At 39.2% G+C, this 21,499-nt stretch overlaps 4 protein-coding genes across 5 annotated transcripts; all 4 read left to right on the plus strand.

Annotated features, from left to right (window-relative positions):
- Positions 1 to 209: 209 nt before the first annotated feature.
- LOC117472416 (hibernation-specific plasma protein HP-55-like) lies at positions 210 to 3,947 on the plus strand. The gene is made up of 6 exons (XM_034117582.1): positions 210 to 334; positions 1,649 to 2,288; positions 2,938 to 3,008; positions 3,127 to 3,320; positions 3,467 to 3,614; positions 3,689 to 3,947. The coding sequence occupies exons 2-6, from the start codon at positions 1,655 to 1,657 to the stop codon at positions 3,884 to 3,886; spliced, it is 1,245 nt and encodes a 414-aa protein (XP_033973473.1). The 5' UTR covers positions 210 to 334; positions 1,649 to 1,654; the 3' UTR covers positions 3,887 to 3,947.
- A 956-nt stretch (positions 3,948 to 4,903) lies between these two features.
- LOC117472917 (dual specificity protein phosphatase 26-like) lies at positions 4,904 to 10,220 on the plus strand. The gene is made up of 4 exons (XM_034118364.1): positions 4,904 to 4,945; positions 8,353 to 8,587; positions 9,050 to 9,261; positions 9,938 to 10,220. The coding sequence occupies exons 2-4, from the start codon at positions 8,409 to 8,411 to the stop codon at positions 10,129 to 10,131; spliced, it is 585 nt and encodes a 194-aa protein (XP_033974255.1). The 5' UTR covers positions 4,904 to 4,945; positions 8,353 to 8,408; the 3' UTR covers positions 10,132 to 10,220.
- A 2,394-nt stretch (positions 10,221 to 12,614) lies between these two features.
- On the plus strand, positions 12,615 to 15,737 carry LOC117472353 (hibernation-specific plasma protein HP-55-like). The gene is made up of 6 exons (XM_034117498.1): positions 12,615 to 12,734; positions 13,567 to 14,206; positions 14,733 to 14,803; positions 14,922 to 15,115; positions 15,262 to 15,409; positions 15,484 to 15,737. Exons 2-6 carry the CDS (start codon positions 13,573 to 13,575, stop codon positions 15,676 to 15,678), a joined length of 1,242 nt encoding a protein of 413 aa, XP_033973389.1. The 5' UTR covers positions 12,615 to 12,734; positions 13,567 to 13,572; the 3' UTR covers positions 15,679 to 15,737.
- A 1,454-nt stretch (positions 15,738 to 17,191) lies between these two features.
- carnmt1 (carnosine N-methyltransferase 1) lies at positions 17,192 to 21,283 on the plus strand. 2 transcript variants are annotated; one of them, XM_034118401.1, is made up of 8 exons: positions 17,192 to 17,353; positions 17,858 to 18,053; positions 18,706 to 18,872; positions 19,064 to 19,204; positions 19,410 to 19,588; positions 19,934 to 20,047; positions 20,540 to 20,643; positions 20,746 to 21,283. In XM_034118401.1, the coding sequence occupies exons 1-8, from the start codon at positions 17,217 to 17,219 to the stop codon at positions 20,944 to 20,946; spliced, it is 1,239 nt and encodes a 412-aa protein (XP_033974292.1). In that variant the 5' UTR covers positions 17,192 to 17,216; the 3' UTR covers positions 20,947 to 21,283. The 2 variants fall into 2 exon arrangements, with proteins under 2 accessions (XP_033974292.1, XP_033974293.1); XM_034118402.1 differs by having other exon boundaries at positions 19,970 to 20,047.
- The last annotated feature ends 216 nt before the right edge of the window (positions 21,284 to 21,499 follow it).

The raw sequence follows: 21,499 nt of genomic DNA on the forward strand, positions 1-21,499 counted from the left end.
TATAATAGTTTGAATAAAGATGTAACTTATGTCGGTTCACTAATTAACAGGGGAGTGCGAAAATAGGCACTTATCACTAACATATTTTTGTACATGCTGATGACAGTGGTAGCTTGACTTGTGCTTTTATCCGTGCAGTTTGATTCCATGGTTAGTCAGTAATAGTAATCATTACACAGACTTACTGCTACACAGAGCAAATTTGGGAGCAGAGCAAATATGAGGTTGAGATGATGAATAAACAAAGACAAAGTTCAGCAGCTCTGATCAGTCTTATAAAAGGGAAGTCTCCCTCTGACCTGCCTGTGCTTCCCTCTGCTTCAACCAGGAGAAGGTAAGTAAAAAGATTCAGAGAGCTCATATAACATGTTTATGTAAACACACGTTTGAATACTCTTTCAAAAGTGAAAAACTATGTATGACACTATGTGTGAGATGTCCCTGTGTACACCGGAATTGAAAATATTTAACATCTGCAACGTGTTTCAAATGTAAATGTAGAGTTGTTAAAAATGACTATTTGTATCCCTCTTTTGATGTATTATTTTAAATTCGGGAATTTTAAAAACTATCTAATTTAAGTACTATTTATCAAGAGTTTCATGTATAATGTCAATGAGTTTAACAATCAGAAAAATCTACACATTTTCTGTGTTGTTGTAAATCAAATGTCATTGACAGTAACTGAACAACCCACCTACTTATTAGATTCTAATAAAATAAAAATATTCTAATTTAAACGTGTTTTAAGCCCTGATTGGTGCACAGACACACATGACATCTGCTTTCTAAATAAACCAGTATTGTCAAAACCAATTTAAAAAACAATGCAAAGAATTTGCTAAACATGGCGTGTACAGTAGGAACCTCTTCTGTGTCATTAGAGGGTTAGGAAAATATGTGTAAGGCCTTTAAAACAATATCTTTAAAGTGGACCTATCATGCTATATTTGAAATATATATTGTAGGGCCATACCTATATAAAACATGTCTGTGAAGTTTTTTTTTCAAAATACCAAACAGATTATGCATTTTAGCCATGCCTCATTTCGCTCTATTTGCTCTTTTCCAGCCCTGTTTTTGCAAGGGCTGATTCTACTTTTGTGGCAGACTACAGCGCCACTTACAGGCCTGGCATATGTACTACAGCGTCTCCAGCGCTTTCGAGCAGTCTCTCATTCCCCTGATAGGTGGAGAGTTGCCCATATAGGCGGAGCACCCCTTTTCTGATGTCAGAAAAATTCAAATAATAATCAGCTCCGTTGCAGCCCCGTTTTTAGAGATTTGGGTATGGAGGAAAAGAGAGAGGGTTGTGTTTTCTGACACTTGGTGAGTTCCCTGACACACCGGGGACACATATTCATGTATAAAAGACGTACAAAAGTGCATTTTGCATGATAGGTCCCCTTTAATGTAGCTTCTAGGAAAATCAGTCGACTAGTGTTTCTCAAAAAATGTCTTCTTCTTTGCCTTGCTATTGGATTGTAGATATTAATGGGGGACATAGAGGGGAAGACAGGCCGCAAAGGTCAGTTTTGAACTCTGGAGGGACGCCTGCTAAAGAGGCAGAACCCCCCCCCCCCCCCCCTCCCAGCAGCAAATATTGTGTAATCCAAATTAACAATGTACTTTTTAACTTTGGTCTTAGTTCACAATGATGCATGCCGCCTTGGGGATATGGATCTTATCAGCAGTGATCTGCGTGGGGAGAGGAGATCACCATTATGGCCACAGTCAGGGAGACCAGAACACTGGACCTGAACCCAGCGCCGCCAGCCTCTCTCTAGTGAATTCAGCAAACAAACAGTTCTCCTTTGAATTGTACAGCAAGTTAGCAGCTCATAATGACTCAGCGGGAAAGAACATCTTCTTCTCCCCAATCAGTGTGTCTCACGCCTTGGCTGCCTTGTCCGTAGGAGCACGGAGTATGACCCACAGTCAGATATTCAGCGGCTTAGGTTTCAACAGCACCCTCTTGACACAGGAAGAAGTTAATCAAGCTTTCCATAAACTTCTAGAAGAGACAAACAGCCCATCTCAGAAAGAAGTCAGCGAAGGGACTGCTGTATTTATAGACAACCGCCTCAAGCCAAAGCCTGAGTTCCTGGAGACCTTGAAGCAGTCTTACTTTGCAGAGGGGTTCAATGTCGACTTCACCCAAACCGCAGAAAGTGCCAATACCATCAATAAGTATGTGGAGGACAAGACCAACGGGAAGATAGAGAAACTTGTCGAGAGCTTGGATCAGCGCACAGTCATGTATCTCATCAGCTACATCTACTACAAAGGTATCAGGTTTCATGAGAAGAAGAAGCAGATCTGTTTTTTTGTTTTTTTTCACACATTTAGGGCTGCAACCCCGAAGCAAAACAGCATTTTTCAATCTATTCATTCAGGGCTGTTTTGCTTTCACACAAAAATCCACATTTATTTATTATTTATTCATTTTACTAACTTTTGCATCTGTAGATTTCTCCTGAATCCATTTAGACTTTATCATGAATGTGAATAATCAAATACAACATTTTTAGAAAAAGATGTCATAGTAAATAAGTGTCTTAATGTAAGTAATCAACTTGTTGATTCCAAAGTGACATTGTTTATTTTAGTATTTTTTACGCTATTCACTCTTAGTGTCTTGCGACTTATGCTTACACTTTGTCTCTTTGAAGGCAGTAAACTCTAGATGATTTTTTGTCATACTTTGAGCCAGAAATCTCCATTTCACTAGCAATTACGTACACCAAAGTTTTACTCCGATCTATATTCTGAAGGTTTTAACAGAGGGGTTTGTTCTTAGTTATAGCCTGGTCTATGTGATTCCTAAAAACATCGCAAAAATATTATTTTCCCCAAAATATCCTCTTTTAAACCCTTTATTACTGGTTAAAATGTTAACCACAACATTTGTTTTACTACCTGCTCATCATCCAACAGGAAATTGGGTGACTCCATTTCATGCTATGCTAACCATGGAGGATATCTTCAATGTGGATGACAACAACAAGGTTCAAAGATGCAGCATTTATCCAGAATGGTTTTGAGTCTCAGTAAATATAAATAATTGAGCATCCTTGTATGCGTGTCTTTTCTGATCCAGACACCTCATGTTTGATATTTTCCCAGGTTGCAGTCCAGATGATGAATATGGAGGACACTTTTGATTCCTATTACGACCAGGCAATCAGCACGTCAGTCCTCCACTTGCCCTTCAACAGCACCTACTCCATGCTGCTGATGTTGCCTGACGACATGGCAATGCTGGAGTCGACCATTTGCCCAGGGCATGTCACCAAATGGCTGAAGGGGATGAGTCAAAGGTTTGGACAAATCTAAAATCATCATCAATTTCTTGGTTTCTAACATGGAAGGTTTGACACTGTAAAAAACTCAGCTGTGTCCTGGTAGATCAGTTATTTCTGTCAGATCATAACTTATTGTTTGCCTATTTCTCATTTTATTTTAGGAGATATGATGTCTTTATTCCAAAGTTCTCCATCAAGACCTCCTACACACTGAACGATATGCTGATCTCAATGGGAATGACCGACATGTTTAGTGATCTTGCAGATTTTAGTGGCATTTCAGAGGGGCAAAAACTGGCAGTCTCAGACGTAAGATAATATATTTCACACACATTTTCTTCCCTACATTCCATCCATCTAACGTTATCTCTGTTTCACTGCAGGTTGTGCACCAAGCCACCCTTGATGTCGGTGAGGCCGGAGCCACCGCTGCAGCAGCCACAGGCTTCTACATCATAACAGATATGGCCTTCCAGAATATCCCTGTCTTGAAGTTCAATCGTCCATTTATGGTTACCATTGTTGAACGCATCACAGAAAACATCCTTTTCTTGGGCAAGATCATCAACCCGAAAATCTGATGGGATAAGCAGATTTGTATTTGCTTGAGCACAGCAGTGACATCACATATAAAAAAAACCTAAAAAAAATGTTGTTCTTTGATCTTTATTTTGTGTTGCAGAAACAAAGAGTATTTGTTCTAGTTTGTGAAGGTCAAATTAGGCTGGGATGAAAATATTAGTAACAGCTATCAGCTTTTATTACACATGCAATAAAATCAGAGACTTTGTAGATTATTTATTAGTTTATGCTCTAACTATCTTTTCTGCAGTTTCTTCCTAAAAAAACAACCCATGTTTTCATGGCAGAACACTTATTTATATATTTCTCTCATATATATATTAACCCTTTTTTCTAAGATGTATAAATCCTGTTCCGCTCGAAAATGACATTCCCAGAACAAATGACCATATCTTCCCTTCTAAAAGGGTTAAATTAATAATCTTTTCTCAAAGTAATGATAAACCTGTGAGTTGGATGTAGAAGTGTCAGAATCAATATAAATGTTTTTTATTTTAAAGAAAATTCAGATTTTACATAGTAAAAAACTGTAAATTATAGTGTCCGTCCAAAAATTATTTTTTACAGATAGTGAAAACTACCCTTGGATGATGGGTTAGTAGACTAAAAGCTTTAGGAATCCAAAGTACAACATATAATAAGTACCCTGTATCAAGATTGATGCAAAACAAGTGAAATTTGACCTTTTTAGAGAGATTTAGCCAAAAACTGGGCCATCTGGGGTCATTTGGGTGGATTTGACCTATCTCTGGCCCCCCTTGCTCGATCTGGTTGGTTGACATACCCTTGTGACCGTTAGAGCCAATAGAATCGAAGGAGGAGACTCACATAGACACACATTATAAAGAAAAAATGTTGCCGCTTCGCGTGTGGAAAGCGAAACTAAACTGGAGGAATGTCTCCTTCTGGAGTTTGGAAACTAAAACGCAGTTGTATTGCTTATGGATTATCAGAAATAATTTCAAAGAAGGCACAGACACATAGGATGAACCTATGGATTAACTGCAGCATCGTTTTTTTTATCGTTTTAATGCCATTGAAGACCACTTTTGACCAAGGTGAGCCATATTTACATGTTTAGCTTCTTGGCTCCACATGTGATGATGTACGCTTTCGTTGATAGCGTCGCGAATGTTTATCACTGAGTGTTGAGGTGGGCACCGTTAGATTCAGTGTCTCCAGGACACCAAAAAATAGTGTTTGGTTGTGCATCTAGGATAAGTAATAAGGGAGTTCTGAGTGAGTTTATGTGCCTTTGTCGGTCCCGTTTTTTTCGATCGAGGCTAATTCAGAGGCTGAGTGCTAGCATTGTGGGGTTTTTTTGAAAAAAAAAATTAAAAAGATCAGTTAGCTGAGTTTCTTCCCGTTACATGGATATAACACATTCATAGTTTTATTCAATATTAAGATTCCTTAGACGTTGTTTCCTGCAAATGACGCGTTTATCCGCCCGGTACCGGGGGGAAGGCGTGAAACAGCATGTGGGGTATGTGCTACTGAAGAGGATATTTATTGTTAAGAAAATAATACAAAAAATAGATTTATTATGAATTAGGCATATTTAATGCAAATTATTGGTGAATTTAGGACGAATCTATAGACTCGTACAAATAAAAAACATATAAATTAATACATACAATTAACAACTAAGTGTGTATTTTTACATGTTTTTACAGTAGTTCGCAATAGTATTACAAATTAACTAAGTACTGTATTGTTATGTTGTGTTTGTACTATAAGTATATTTTAATTCTAATTCTGTTGTGCTTTAACTTGGGTAATATTTTTGAATTCAGTATTTTTGCTTGTAAGTGAGTATTTGTACTCTGTGGCATTCTACTTTTTAAATGTTTAAATTGTAAAAATATCTAAGTAGCCAATTTATTTCCTCCATCAATTCAATTGTTTGCCTGTAGTCTCCTCGTGGGGCTTCTTATTATACATCCATGGCTGTGGCTGGCAGCAACGCACCTCGTGTAGTCTGTTCTGCTGGAATGAACAAATCCCAAGAAGAAGAAGTTTTTCGTGTTTTGATTGGACGGCTGTTGAGACATGGCCGAAACAACGGGAGAGGGACCTCAAGGAGCCCCGGCCCCGGCCCCGGCCCCGGCCCCGGCCCCAGCTCCAGGCCGGGCCGGACCCCAACCCCTGAGCGATAACCCCAGCCTCGCCAAGGTCCAGCTGGTCATGGCCAGAATGATGCTGCTGCAGGAAGATGTGGATGAGTTTGTTGGCAGAAAGTCGGACAAGAGTTATCGTGTTCTGGAGGAGCTGCTGACCAAAGAGCTGCTGCTGCTGGACTCTGTGGAGACTCAAGGACAGGAGACTGTCCGGCAAGCCCGAAAGGACGCTGTGCAGAAGATCCAGGCCATATTGGACCAGCTGGAGAAGAAAGCCTTCTGAACTGGACTTATTTACTGGTTTGTCGGTGTCTAAGTCTTGCTGTTTTCCTCTTCCAGATCTTCCATGGACACAATGAAGGTCTACTCTTCTCTATTCTTCTCTCTGAGGGTTTTTCCACAACCATGATAATAAAGTTGTACATATTATAAGTGACTTTGAATCTCAGTGAGTGACTCTGCTGGACACACAACCTGACACTCTTACTCAGCTTTTTCTGTAATGTCATGCCTTTGCCAGCATAATGCAGGGCTGAGTGACAGAGAGATGAATGTCTTCACATTTTCATGCTGTCCCTCAGGATTGTGGGTGGGTCCGATCCTACATCTAACTTCATTCCCCGTCTATTATTACATCTCATAGTCCGTTTGCATGATATGTCTCCAACCCTGATAGAGGCTAAACAGTTAGTTGTCCATAGTGCTCCCAGCCCTGCATGCACTATCTGAAGATTGCTGTCCCTATTATTCCAGATTTTGGATGAAATGTCCTCCTACCTGCGGACCTAGAATCCAACCTATATATGAATGCCATGTATTTTACTCTAGGAACTACTGTTATTACAGATACATAAGGAACACTTTAAGAACTACTTGAAAAACTGATACATTTGGAACACTTGGAATATATAAATAACTATAGGAAAGTTAATTGTATTTTCAGGATTATGTGTTCAATATTTTGCTGTAAAAGATAAAGGAAAGGATAAACATTTTCAGTAATGTTTTTTGCTTAAGGACAATATTGATCGCAGCACTTTGTTTCTGTTTACTGCCGCACCAATATCCTGTTTTCCACAATTATTAGTTTTCTTGTGTAGAGTAGACTCTCTTTTTTTTTTTCAATCATCTTGATGTGTTGATTTAGAAAAAAAGGAGTGCCATATTTCAGGGGATGGTTTTATATAATTAGAAAAAAAATAAAATTAAGATGACAAGCTTTGCATGAAAAAAAACACCTGTCATATGTGTTCATTTTCCTGTGCTGTTATGTTTTATGGAGCACAACTGTACAGTTTCAGATGTAATGCATGTTTCCAACACAAGATGGAAATCCTTGCCTGACAAGTATTGAAATTGAGAAAATAACAGAGAAATAATTAAATGTCAATATATTTTCTAAACTGTGATCAAATGAATTTATTATCTTTCTCGCTGTTTATTATTGTTCAAAGATAGACGTTACAGAGCGAATTTAAGACATATTTAGCTCTATATTAAAAATGGCAATTGATAAAAGCCAGTTTCATACTTAAATAGAAATGGAAACAACATTTTAAAAGTGGAAACTTCTCATCACTCCCCCTGCTAGTCTTTTCAAATGGTGTTAGTGCCATCACCACAGTCGCAAAGTCAACTGTTACTTCAGTTATTCCACTATCCACCCTTTCCATTTCAGGGGATAATTACTGCTAATAACCTAACACGGGTTTACTACCAGGGAAAACTCAATCGCAATCCCTTTCCTGTTGCAGTTGTACAATACAGGATTCCTTTTTGACGTTAAAGCCTTTATTCTCCCAGTAAATCGCACCAAGCAAGGACAGATTTGTATAGTGAAGGCAAGGCTAAAATGCAACCAGTCAAAATGCAAGGGGTCATTATTCTGAAGCAATCTATGTACTATCAACATTTATTTGTAATTATAAACGTTAAAGACAAAAAGGTATATTGCTTCTTTAAAGAATTGAAAAATAGCCTGGTTTTGGTTGTCGAGTGGAAACTGCGGCATGGGTCCAAACTCACTCCATCTGCCACTCAGCACACAGGCCTTTAAATAGACAGCTATTTTAATGCAAAAGCACAACACAGGCCCCCATGGGCGTGGGGCTCGGGATAGATTTAATGTGAGGGTCAAATGGCCTGACAAACCTTAGAGCACCCTGTGCCGAGTACATCTGAGGCAAAGAAGCCGGAGCCTAGAATCACCTGGGTCATTTGTGCTGGTAGTTTGACACAGTGGTTTTAAAAAGCCTGTTGGAAAAACTGTATTTTCCTCTGATAGACGTGGCCTCAAACTGCATGTACGTTTTTTCTTTTTGACTTTTTGTAACGTACTTTTAAAGGACCAGAAGTTGCCTCATAGAAAACCCTGTGCTAAGAGAAGCACACAGAAAATCTGATGTCCTACACATCCAAACTTCCCGTGTCCTGGAATGATACGCCTCCCCCTCGGAAGGTGGAAATTGACCTGAGTTCACCTGGATTGGCGGTGTTTGAGTTGGAAAGACTCTTGTTTACAGGCAAAGCAATCATCAGCCATGCAGACGAAGTGTGGCCAAGGCTTTATATCGGTGACCAGTAAGTTACTCACTTTTTATCCAGCCGATTGCCTCACTAAAGTGGAGCATGTCCTTGTAACTTTTTGCTGTGTAGCCTACTATATTTTTCAAAATATGGTGTGTGAGACATTTCAACAAATATGACCCAAGTCTAGAGTTTGATACAGTCCACATAGGCGTAAGAGGAACAGATCATAAATCAGATTTAAATGGGGTATGAGTAACTTAAGACCCCCCCATGTTGCATTCCGCATTGGGAGCATGCGTAAACTATGCTATGTGAGAGTTTCCACTGATGTGTTGGCATGAAAGCATGTCTCGGTCATGCATGATTCCAACTTGCATGTCTGAAATTGTCTTTTAAATATCAATTATCACTATGAAATACTTTACATGCATGTGTTTCCTCGAGAAACACCTGCTCTGTTTGTCTGTATATTCGACCTGTTATTATGTGAATTCAGAGTTTTGCGCTTTTCAGGAACAGTGCAGAGAACCGGGCCGATCTCACCAAGCATCGAGTCACACACATCCTGAATGCAGCTCACAGCAAACGGGGGGTGCAGCCAGACATCTACGAGTGCATGGAGATCACATACATGGGCATAGAGGCTCATGACTCCTGTGGCTTTGACATGAGCGTCAACTTCAGGGCAGCAGCAGACTTCATCCACAGGGCTCTCAGCAGAGGAGGTGAGGGGAGGGGTAGAACATTAATTTAAAAGGCAGTTGTCTAATACAAATAATCTTCAACTGGCAAAATGGTTTCAGATTATTAGCCGAAATATACAGTTAAACTGATTCCACACAAATGAGACATGAATAGGTTAACTGTAGATCTAAAAGACTACAATACACTGATCTGGTCTGCAGAGTAGCTTAAGAAACTCACAAAAATCATCACTTAAATTATAGATTGTACTCCTATCATGATTTCTCCGCTAATCCCTTTCTACTTTGTTTCAAGAAACAAATGTGTTTCTTTTAAGCTCACAGAGACACATATGATGCAGGACTTCTTAGCTTCTTAGCTTCACCTCAGTTTATATCAAGTCTTTTCTATTTACCAAATACTTTATATCTTTATTGTGACAGTATTGTTGGGCCAACCATTCATGATTTCACAAAATCTTTACACAATGACAATTTTTATAAATAAAATGATAAGTGGGTGGAGCCAAATAATACAAGAGTTTGGTCAATCAAGAAAATTAAATCACTTTACTGTAATTTAGCCTTTCAACTCAGGATAAGACAACACTTACAATAATCCAAAATATGAAACAATATCTAGTCTCATTTCACTATATTGATAAAGTATAGATATAATATGGCCCAGCCCTCATTGCTATGTTTCTATGTTTCCCAGGCAAAGTGTTGGTGCACTGCCATGTAGGAGTGAGCCGCTCTGCCACCCTGGTCCTGGCTTACCTGATGCTGAAGCACAACCTGAGCCTCGTGGAGGCCATTTGTGCGGTGAAACAAAACCGGGGGGTCATCCCTAATCGAGGTTTCCTCCGACAGCTCATCAGACTGGACGGCCAGCTCTTTGGCAAACACTGAACGCTGCTGGGTAGCATGTTGAGCAGATCCAGAACATGAGGGAAATAACATGGTAAAGAAAGCTCAAGTGTGCCGCGTATTATTATATTTTGAGATACACTGATTTAACCCTTTCACGCATAGAGGTCACTACAGTGGACAGCTTTTCAAAAGGTGTTTTCTTGTATATGCATGGGTTTTGATGGCATAGTTGCACCATCAGCCACTACATAGGACCCTATTGCATCATCCCATACACTGCCACTCAGTGGAAAGTCAGTGCAAGTGCATGATAAATGTCTCTAAACCAAGATGAACGACAGAAAGCCAGATGGACCAAGTCACCTGCCGATATCCTGCCAATCCTTTTATGGAAAGCGCTCCCTGCCGGTATAAAACATTTGGTGACATCAAGTAACAACTAAGGAATCATATAATTCATAAATTGTCAAAGTATTGATTTTATGTTTACAGAAAATTATGATTAATCACCTGTCCACTAAAGTGGACGTCATGCATCACTGGCTATATTTCAACTAAAATTCATACTGCTACTGCAGCTGCTACTGTTCTTCTTGAAAATACTTCATTTGCAATATCTTTTGGGGCCTTAAAGGTAGGGTAGGTACGTTTGAGAAACCGGCTCGAGATTGCTAGAATTTGAAAATACACAACCGGAGAAAATCTGCCACTTCCTTATAGAGCCCCTCCTCCAACACATACGAACGCGCACATGACCAATGAGGGCACGAGATAAGTTTGTGCACAGATGGAAGGCTGACAGGCAGGTAGGCCATCCAGTTATTTTAGCCGGGCCGGCTAAAATGATTGGTCGTGCTTTTTACAGTATTATGGCTTCCACAGATGACATTTTTTAATGGATTTTTTGTCAAAGCACTTAAGATATTCATTGCTATCGGGATGTTAAAGGTGGGGTAGGTAAGTTTGAGAAACCGGCTCGAGATACACTTTTTGTTATATTCCATGGAATGCTCTTAACATCCCGATAGCAATGAATATCTGAAGTGCTTTGACAAAAAATCCATAAAAATATTTCATCTGTGGAAGCCGTAGTACTGTAAAAAGCACGACCAATCATTTTAGCCGGCCCGGCTAAAATAACTGGATGGCCTACCTGCCTGACAGCCTTCCATCTGTGCACAAACTTATCTCGTGCCCTCATTGGTCATGTGCGCGTTCGTGTGTGTTGGAGGAGGGGCTCTGTAAGGAAGTGGCAGATTCTTTCCGGCTGTGTATTTTCAAATTCTAGCACACTCGAGCTGGTTTCTCCAAAATTACCTACCCCACCTTTAAGAGCATTCCATGGAATATAACAAAAAGTGTATCTCGAGCCGGTTTCTCAAACGTACCTACCCCACCTTTAAGTTATTATAATGTAATTTTAAGTTTGCACATCTTTATTTATCATTTTTTTCCAAATTTACAAGTTTTCAGTTTAGACTTTAACGCATGCTGTCCACCTGAGTGGACATATAAAACTTTTTTTTCTAAATTTGAAAAAACTAGATAAAAATAAATTAAAGTTAAAATCGTGTTTGTTATGCCCCAAGAGCAATAAAAACACTTGGTAAAAAAATCCTGAGTGAGGCTTTCATAATTCATGCATGAAAGGGCTAAAAGCACTTCTAGTACTACTATTTATATATATTCTGTCAATTTGTACATGTTAATGAATTGTGTGTGTTTTTTTTTTTTTTTAAATGTCTTGCAGACAATCAGTGCTACTTACATACAGAAACAATATCACATAAAATAAATATTTTATAAAAAAAAACAGTTTCTTTACAAGTCCTTGTGTGCAAAGTGTCTATTCTGAGAGACTAGTTGTGAGACATGTCTCCATATGTTTCTGTTTCAATGAGTTTCAGAGATATTACTAATCTTTTCAGCATCTGTTGAGCTGCCTCTTGTTGCATTCTGAACTGATTTAATCCCTGCTTTTTTCTTTTATGGGCAAGGCTTAATTTTCTTGACCTGATCAGCTTTTAAATGCCATCAGTTACCTCAGGCTCTGTTTGATTCTGCTTGTCTTTTTTGGCTTCAAGTTGCTTTATCCACATGAACACATTTCAATACAATGAGCCAATCTGCTTTGTTTATGTCCTCTGAGAGGGAAGCTTTGCTTTAGTTTTCAGAGATCAGATTTTGTATGTATAGGGCACATAAAAAAGAAATGTTCTTGTTAGGTGCAAGTATCACAGAATGATTGCTAAGATGGTATTCTCCCACTTTTGCTCATACTGCTACTCTTTGACGCCAAAGTACGACCTATAATAGTTTGAATAAAGATGTAACTTATGTCGGTTCATTAATTAACAGGGGAGTGAGAAAATAGGCACTTATTACTAACATATTTTTGTACATGCTGATGACAGTGGTAGCTTGACTTGTGCTTTTATCCGTGCAGTTTGATTCCATGGTTAGTCAGTAATAGTAATCATTACACAGACTTACTGCTACACAGAGCAAATTTGGGAGCAGAGCAAATATGAGGTTGAGATGATGAATAAACAAAGACAAAGTTCAGCAGCTCTGATCAGTCTTATAAAAGGGAAGTCTCCCTCTGACCTGCCTGTGCTTCCCTCTGCTTCAACCAGGAGAAGGTAAGTAAAAAGATTCAGAGAGCTCATATAACATGTTTATGTAAACACACGTTTGAATACTCTTTCAAAAGTGAAAAACTATGTTTGACATCTTATGTGTGAGATGTCCCTGTGTACACCGGAATTGAAAATATTTAACATCTGCAACGTGTTACAAATGTAAATGTAGAGTTGTTAGAAATGACCATTTTTATCCCTCTTTTGATGTATTATTTTAAATTCGGGAATTTTAAAAACGATCTCATTTAAGTACTATTTATCAAGAGTTTCATGTATAATGTCAATGAGTTTAACATTCAGAAAAATCTACACATTTTCTGTGTTGTTGTAAATCAAATGTCCTTGACAGTAACTGAACAACCCACCTACTTATTAGATTCTAATAAAATAAAAATATTCTAATTTAAACGTGTTTTAAGCCCTGATTGGGGCACAGACACACATGACATCTGCTTTCTAAATAAACCAGTATTCTCAAAACCAATTAAAAAAAAAAATGCAAAGAATTTGCTAAACATGGCGTGTACAGTAGGAACCTCTTCTGTGTCATTAGAGGGTTAGGAAAATATGTGTAAGGCCTTTAAAACAATATCTTTAATGTAGCTTCTAGGAAAATCAGTCGACTAGTGTTTCTCATGTAAAAAAATGTCTTCTTCTTTGCCTTGCTATTGGATTGTAGATAGTAATGGGGGACATAGAGGGGAAGACAGGCCGCAAAGGTCAGTTTTGAACTCTGGAGGGGCGCCTGCTACAGAGGCAGCCCCCCCCCCCCTCCCAGCAGCAAATATTGTGTAATCCAAATTAACAATGTACTTTTGAACTTTGGTCTTAGTTCACAATGATGCATGCCGCCTTGGGGATATGGATCTTATCAGCAGTGATCTGCGTGGGGAGAGGAGATCACCATTATGGCCACAGTCAGGGAGACCAGAACACTGGACCTGAACCCAGCGCCGCCAGCCTCTCTCTGGTGAATTCAGCAAACAAACAGTTCTCCTTTGAATTGTACAGCAAGTTAGCAGCTCATGCTGACTCGGCGGGAAAGAACATCTTCTTCTCCCCAATCAGTGTGTCTCACGCCTTGGCTGCCTTGTCCGTAGGAGCACGGAGTATGACCCACAGTCAGATATTCAGCGGCTTGGGTTTCAACAGCACCCTCTTGACACAGGAAGAAGTTAATCAAGCTTTCCATAAACTTCTAGAAGAGACAAACAGCCCATCTCAGAAAGAAGTCAGCGAAGGGACTGCTGTATTTATAGACAACCGCCTCAAGCCAAAGCCTGAGTTCCTGGAGACCTTGAAGCAGTCTTACTTTGCAGAGGGGTTCAATGTCGACTTCACCCAAACCGCAGAAAGTGCCAATACCATCAATAAGTATGTGGAGGACAAGACCAACGGGAAGATAGAGAAACTTGTCGAGAGCTTGGATCAAAGCACAGTCATGTATCTCATCAGCTACATCTACTACAAAGGTATCAGGTTTCATGAGAAGAAGAAGCAGATCTGTTTTTTTGTTTTTTTTTTACACATTTAGAGCTGCAACCCCGAAGCAAAACAGCATTTTTCAATCTATTCATTCAGGGCTGTTTTGCTTTCACACAAAAATCCACATTTATTTATTATTTATTCATTTTACTAACTTTTGCATCTGTAGATTTCTCCTGAATCCATTTAGACTTTATCATGAATGTGAATAATCAAATACAACATTTTTAGAAAAATATGTCATAGTAAATAAGTGTCTTAATGATTTTTTGTCATACTTTGAGCCAGAAATCTCCATTTCACTAGCAATTACCTACACCAAAGTTTTACTCCGATCTATATTCTGAAGGTTTTAACAGAGGGGTTTGTTCTTAGTTATAGCCTGGTCTATGTGATTCCTAAAAACATCGCAAAAATATTATTTTCCCCAAAATATCCTCTTTTAAACCCTTTATTACTTGGTTAAAATGTTAACCACAACATTTGTTTTACTACCTGCTCATCATCCAACAGGAAATTGGGCGACTCCATTTGATGCTATGCTAACCAAGGAGGATATCTTCAATGTGGATGACAACAACAAGGTTCAAAGATGCAGCATTTATCCAGAATGGTTTTGAGTCTCAGTAAATAAAGATAATTGAGCATCCTTGTATGCGTGTCTTTTCTGATCCAGACACCTCATGTTTGATATTTTCCCAGGTTGCAGTCCAGATGATGAATATGGAGGACACTTTTGATTCCTATTACGACCAGGCAATCAACACGTCAGTCCTCCACTTGCCCTTCAACAGCACCTACTCCATGCTGCTGATGTTGCCTGACGACATGGCAACGCTGGAGTCGACCATTTGCCCAGGGCATGTCACCAAATGGCTGAAGTGGATGAGGCGAAGGTTTGGACAAATCTAAAATCATCATCAATTTCTTGGTTTCTAACATGGAAGGTTTGACACTGTAAAAAACTCAGCTGTGTCCTGGTAGATCAGTTATTTCTGTCAGATCATAACTTATTGTTTGCCTATTTCTTATTTTATTTTAGGAGATATGATGTCTTTATTCCAAAGTTCTCCATCAAGACCTCCTACACACTGAACGATATGCTGATCTCAATGGGAATGACCGACATGTTTAGTGATCTTGCAGATTTTAGTGGCATTTCAGAGGGGCAAAAACTGGCAGTCTCAGACGTAAGATAATATATTTCACACACATTTTCTTCCCTACATTCCATCCATCTAACGTTATCTCTGTTTCACTGCAGGTTGTGCACCAAGCCACCCTTGATGTCGATGAGGCCGGAGCCACCGCTGCAGCAGCCACAGGCATCGGCATCACACTTATGTCCTTCCAGAGCATCCCTGTCTTGAAGTTCAATCGTCCATTTATGGTTACCATCGTTGAACGCATCACAGAAAACATCCTTTTCTTGGGCAAGATCATCAACCCGAAAATCTGATGGGATAAGCAGATTTGTATTTGCTTGAGCACAGCAGTGACATCACATATAAAAAACCCTAAAAAAAATGTTGTTCTTTGATCTTTATTTTGACTTGCAGAAACAAAGAGTATTTGTTCTAGTTTGTGAAGGTCAAATTAGGCTGGGATGAAAATATTAGCAACCCATGTTTTCATGGCAGAACACTTATTTATATATTTCTCTCATATATATATTAACCCTTTTTTCTAAGATATTTAATACATGTGGGGTATGTACTATTGAAGAGGATACTTATTGTTAAGAGAATAAAACAAAATATTGATTTATTATGAATTAGGCATATTTAATGCAAATTATTGGTGAATTTAGGACGAATCTATAGACTCTTAATACATATAAAATTAACAATTAATGGTGGGGTAGGTAATTTTGGAGAAACCAGCTCTAGTGTGCGCAAGAATTTGAAAATACACAGCCGGAAAAAATCTGCCACTTCCTTATAGAGCCCCTCCTCCAACACACACGAACGCGCACATGACCAATGAGGGCACGAGATAAGTTTGTGCACAGATGGAAGGCTGACAGGCAGGTAGGCCATCCAGTTATTTTAGCCGGGCCGGCTAAAATGATTGGTCGTGCTTTTTACAGTACTACGGCTTCCACAGATGACATTTCTTTATGGATTTTTTGTCAAAGCACTTAAGATATTCATTGCTATCGGGATGTTAAGAGCATTCCATGGAATATAACAAAACGTGTATCTCGAGCCGGTTTCTCAAACTTACCTACCCCACCTTTAAGTGTGTATTTTTTGATGTTTTTACGGTAGTTTGCATTAGTATTACAAATTAAAGGTGGGGTAGGTAAGTTTGAGAAACCGGCTCGAGATACACTTCTTGTTATATTCCATGGAATGCTCTTAACATCCCGATAGCAATGAATATCTTAAGTGCTTTGACAAAAAATCCATAAAAAAATGTCATCTGTGGAAGCCGTAGTACTGTAAAAAGCACGACCAATCATTTTAGCCGGCCCGGCTAAAATAACTGGATGGCCTACCTGCCTGTCAGCCTTCCATCTGTGCACAAACTTATCTCGTGCCCTCATTGGTCATGTGCGCGTTCGTGTGTGTTGGAGGAGGGGCTCTGTAAGGAAGTGGCAGATTTTTTCCGGCTGTGTATTTTCAAATTCTAGCGATCTCGAGCTGGTTTCTCCAAAATTACCTACCCCACCTTTAAGTACTGTATTGTTATGTTGTGTTTGTACTATAAATATATTTTAATTCTAATACTGTCGTGCTTTAACTTGGGTAAGATTTTTGAATTAAGTATTTTTGCTTCTAAGCAAGTATTTCTACTCTACTTCTACGTTTTAAATGTTTAAATTGTAAAAATATCTAAGTAGCCAATTTATTTCCTCCATATATTCTGTTTGCCTGTAGTCTCCTCGTGGGGCAGTGGGTGGCAGCAACGCACCTCGTGTAGTCTGTTCTGCGGGAATTAACAAATCCCACGAAGAAGAAGTTTTTCGTGTTTTGATTGGACGGCTGTTGAGACATGGCCGAAACAACGGGAGAGGGACCTGAAGGAGCACCATTTTTTAACAAAGACAGAATTAAAAACAGCCCCGAGGAAGAGGCCAAGCTGGAGAGGAAGCATTTCTGGAGAATAATCGATGCTTTTAGATTGTACAGGTATAACAGTGCTTAAAAACAAAGTACCATCCAAGTGACAGTTTTTATCAAAAAACGTCCGTTAGCATATGATTACAGTAAAGGACAGATAACAAGGTTGGGAGGGAAGGTTGCTAACTGATAATTTCATTTGTATGAAATAATTGGCTAGTGTTTATTATAGTCATCTTGTGTTGAAACAGCTATTGATGGCATTTATTTCCTAATGTTCTGACTTTAGCTCCAATCCTGTCATGGCACCACATCTTCAACATGTTCCATCCTATCTATCTCCCTTAACACTTAAAATATACATAATGTAGTGTAGCAATCATATTTAAAGATAACAATTGTACTAATGAATAAAGGAACCATTTCGACCAGACTGTAGAAACACACTGCCTCCATAAGCAGTCCTAAACCCATTTTCTTCCCAGATGAGTGACCTGTGTTATCCCTCTGGGCACCCCTGACATGACACATCTTGTGAATCGTGAATTGAATTATGTCTTGTGTTTTTACCAGGGTCAACGTCCAGGAGCAGGTCAAGCGTGCCGAGCGTCAGTTTCTGAGCCTCCCGAAGCACCACCAGGATTTGCTGCCAGATGTTTTGTCCAACCTGGCCCGGATCAGCCAGTGTGCGGACCACAACCAGGACATTATGCAGGCCATCATTCACAACAGCCTCCACATGTTTGAGAACATTGAGTACGGCGAGAGGGTAAGCTTTACTTCACCAGTTAGTATACATATAAAGTGTTCAGCTTGATTCAGTATGCATCATTAGTTCCATAGGGGCGATTTCTACAGGCATGTAGAGAAGTACATTAACAATATTATACAACAGATGTGAAAGGCAAGGAGCCAACTCTCCACATTTGTGAAATGATAAAAATAATTGATAATCTTTGGGTAAAAACACTACACATTAAAACAATTAAGTTATTATTATTATAACATTTTGTAGAGTGCATTAAAGATTATCATTATCTTCATTATACATTTGGGCTGTAATTTACAACAATTGTTATTATTGTCTCATCATCTGTCGACTATTTTATTCATGAATTCATTAGGTTTGTGGTAGAAAAAGGAGTTAAAGGTTGTTCCATGTTTTCCAAAGTCACTGAGATAACTATACGTTGTTCTGTTTACTGTCATAGAGCAGTTATGACACTAGAAAATAATCCCATTTAAGAAAGGGGAACCAATTTGGCAACACATTTTTAGTTGACAACTAATTGAATAATCCTTGTAGCTTTGTTTAAAAAATAGATAGAGGTCTTCATTTGAATCATTATGTAGTGCTGTATTTTAGATTTCTGCTGTGGTCTTTTTTAATAAAAACGTTTCCCCCTCTATTTAACTTCCAGGAGGATCCGCGGAAGGTGCGTCCCTCTTCAACGTTTGACATGGACAAACTTAAGTCCACCATAAAGCAGTTTGTCAGAGACTGGAGCGAGACTGGCCGGAAAGAGAGGGAGACCTGCTACAAGCCGATCATCCAAGAGATCCAAAAAATATTCCCAAGCGACCAATGGTAGGAATCATTCATGCTTACCCACCGCACACCTGCATGCATGTCAACACATACCAATATGTGGATACTAAATGATACAAGCTAACATTTTTATTTTCTTCATGTAATAATATTTTGTTATAATTTTGATGATGTGACTTACTCCATGTTTTCCATGTGATATGTGCATTTTGTACATTTTATTATGTCAGTGATGTATCTAAGGTGAGCGTGCTGATTCCGGGCGCTGGACTCGGCCGTCTAGCCTGGGAGATAGCACGTCTGGGTTACATCTGCCAAGGCAACGAATGGAGCTTCTTCATGCTCTTCTCTTCAAACTTTGTTCTCAATAGGTACAGTATTCACTGCCACTTCCAGCTTCCTTGACACAACATTTAGGGACTATAACCTCACACATAATTCTACATCTTAACCTTGTCAGTGATCACAAATTAAATCATGTTTCATATTCAATTGTTTGGCAGTGCATTCTGCCCTCCTGCTATATTGAATACCACTTACATCCATCCACTTGTACATTTGGACTGCTCTATTCAGGTGTGAAAACGTGAACTCTCTGACCCTGTACCCCTGGATCCACCAGTTTAGCAACAACAAGAAATCCTCCGACCAAACACGACCAATCACATTCCCCGATGTCAACCCTCAGAGCTTGCCACTAGATGCAGACTTCTCCATGGTAGCTGGTGACTTTGTGGAAGTGTACAGGGACCCAGGTCAGTAGCAGCTGTGTGGACGTTTTGCAATTTTTCAAATGGTCTTTCAGGCAGAGCTTTCTCCCATATTGTATGTTTCCGCAAGCTCAGCAAAACATTTGTATTTTTTGTATGTATAAAAACGTTTTGTACAATCTTGCAAATCTTGTTATTTCTAGCTTCAATTAACCCAGAAAATATTTCGGATTATGTTTCATTATTAGGATACACTTTACAATGACCCCAAACAAAACTGACCATCCCAAACTGTTCTGTAAATGAATAATAATTTATCGTTGCCGCATTGTGCACTTCGCAACATTATTCAATGTGATCATGTTATAATATATTTTCTTCCTGGGTTAGATTCCTGGGACTGTGTGGCTACCTGCTTCTTTATAGACACAGCTCATAATGTCATTGAGTATGTAGAGACTATCTGGAAGATTCTTAAGCCTGGTGGAGTGTGGATCAACCTGGGTGAGTCAACTTTTGTAAAAAAATTAAAGAAACATATATCTTTGTAAACTTTACAGACAAATACAATTATTTCTATGTGTAGAGAACAAGGTATTTGGACTGGTTAAAAATGTTTACCACCATACACTTGCAAGTAACATATGTTTACATTATATCATAATATGTTTTCTATCAACTTTTGCATGTATTTACTTATGTTCCTACTTTGCTCAGCTTAGTTCAAAGCTTAAATTGGGCAATTTTTGCGTTAAAGCTGCAGAACGTTCTGCTATTACGCTTCACTCCAAAGCATTACTAATGCCATATATTGTTTAACTTTTATCTGCAAATGAAAGAAAATAACACAACAGAATCTCACTGAATAGGATGTACATGCATGTTAACCTTGTGGGTTACATTTTTTATATTGAAATTAAAGTTGTATAAAAAAAAGGTTTTACGGTTTGGGTCTCAGTAAACTTATTTCAGAGTTTAAATTCAATGTTTCTTCAGGTCCGCTGCTGTACCACTTTGAGAACATGGCCGACGAGCTGTCAGTTGAACTTAGCTACGAAGACATCAGGACAGCGATTGTCAACTATGGCTTCCATATAGAGGTAAGCAACAAAGGACTTTTATTTATATTCATGGCTTAGCATTATGTTTGTCTTCATACATCTTGTTCCAGTTGTAAAATAGTATTTCTATTTGTGCTGCAGGTGGAAAAGGAGTCAGTTCAGACCACATACACGGAGAACGACCACTCCATGTTGAGATACATTTACGACTGCGTCTTTTTTGTGGCACGAAAACCTGCAGACGTGTACTGTAACGGTCGAGAAGAAGAAGATGACCATCTACAGAGCACCCCACCGGCTGCTAAGTCCCCACGACGAGAAAGTACTGACACCATGACGTGACAGGAAATCATTTGGCAAAAACAATTAACTTAGAGGCATACAACCATTGACTGAGCGAAGACGAGACCAACAAAATGAAAAAGAAAACGGATACAGAAGGAAAAAAAAGCAGTGGACTAATACTTTCTTTTTTTCTGATTCATTTGGAAATCACCATTTCATCTAAAACATCTAAATACTCCACATCTCTTTCTACCTGGGTTTGAGGAGTCATTTACACTTGCTTGCCTTTTGCTTAAGTTGCTTGTGTTCCACTTTGACTGCCTGGGCTCTTACTAATTCTCATTTCCATTGACTTTCACTGCCTGAGTGTGTGTGTGTGTGTGTGTGTGTGTGTGATGTGTGTGTGTGTGTGTGGTGTGTGGTGTGTGTGTGTGTGTGTGTGTGTGTGTGTGTGTGTGTGTGTGTGTGTGTGTGTGTGTGTGTGTGTGTGTGTGTGTGTGTGTGTGTGTGTGTGTGTGTGTGTGTGTGTGTGTGGTGGGTGGGTGGGTGGGTGGGTGGGCGGGCGGGCGGGCGGGCGTGTGTGTGTGTGAGCAGGGTTCGAGTTATGTGG

Source organism: Trematomus bernacchii, unplaced genomic scaffold (assembly GCF_902827165.1).
Source record: "Trematomus bernacchii unplaced genomic scaffold, fTreBer1.1, whole genome shotgun sequence".
Taxonomy (NCBI): Eukaryota; Metazoa; Chordata; class Actinopteri; order Perciformes; family Nototheniidae; genus Trematomus; species Trematomus bernacchii.

Bases quoted from the DNA above. Each gene is read 5' to 3' on its own strand.
- LOC117472416 (XM_034117582.1), top strand. From the start codon at position 1,655: ATGATGCATGCCGCCTTGGGGATATGGATCTTATCAGCAGTGATCTGC. The intron at 2,289-2,937 runs GTATCAGGTTTC...ATCATCCAACAG, and splicing joins CAGCTACATCTACTACAAAG to GAAATTGGGTGACTCCATTT. The intron at 3,009-3,126 runs GTTCAAAGATGC...ATATTTTCCCAG, and splicing joins ATGTGGATGACAACAACAAG to GTTGCAGTCCAGATGATGAA.
- LOC117472917 (XM_034118364.1), top strand. From the start codon at position 8,409: ATGTCCTACACATCCAAACTTCCCGTGTCCTGGAATGATACGCCTCCC. The intron at 8,588-9,049 runs GTAAGTTACTCA...TGCGCTTTTCAG, and splicing joins AGGCTTTATATCGGTGACCA to GAACAGTGCAGAGAACCGGG. The intron at 9,262-9,937 runs GTGAGGGGAGGG...TATGTTTCCCAG, and splicing joins CAGGGCTCTCAGCAGAGGAG to GCAAAGTGTTGGTGCACTGC.
- LOC117472353 (XM_034117498.1), top strand. From the start codon at position 13,573: ATGATGCATGCCGCCTTGGGGATATGGATCTTATCAGCAGTGATCTGC. The intron at 15,116-15,261 runs GTTTGGACAAAT...ATTTTATTTTAG, and splicing joins CTGAAGTGGATGAGGCGAAG to GAGATATGATGTCTTTATTC. The intron at 15,410-15,483 runs GTAAGATAATAT...GTTTCACTGCAG, and splicing joins AAAAACTGGCAGTCTCAGAC to GTTGTGCACCAAGCCACCCT.
- carnmt1 (XM_034118401.1), top strand. From the start codon at position 17,217: ATGGCCGAAACAACGGGAGAGGGACCTGAAGGAGCACCATTTTTTAAC. The intron at 17,354-17,857 runs GTATAACAGTGC...TGTTTTTACCAG, and splicing joins GATGCTTTTAGATTGTACAG to GGTCAACGTCCAGGAGCAGG. The intron at 18,054-18,705 runs GTAAGCTTTACT...TTTAACTTCCAG, and splicing joins ACATTGAGTACGGCGAGAGG to GAGGATCCGCGGAAGGTGCG.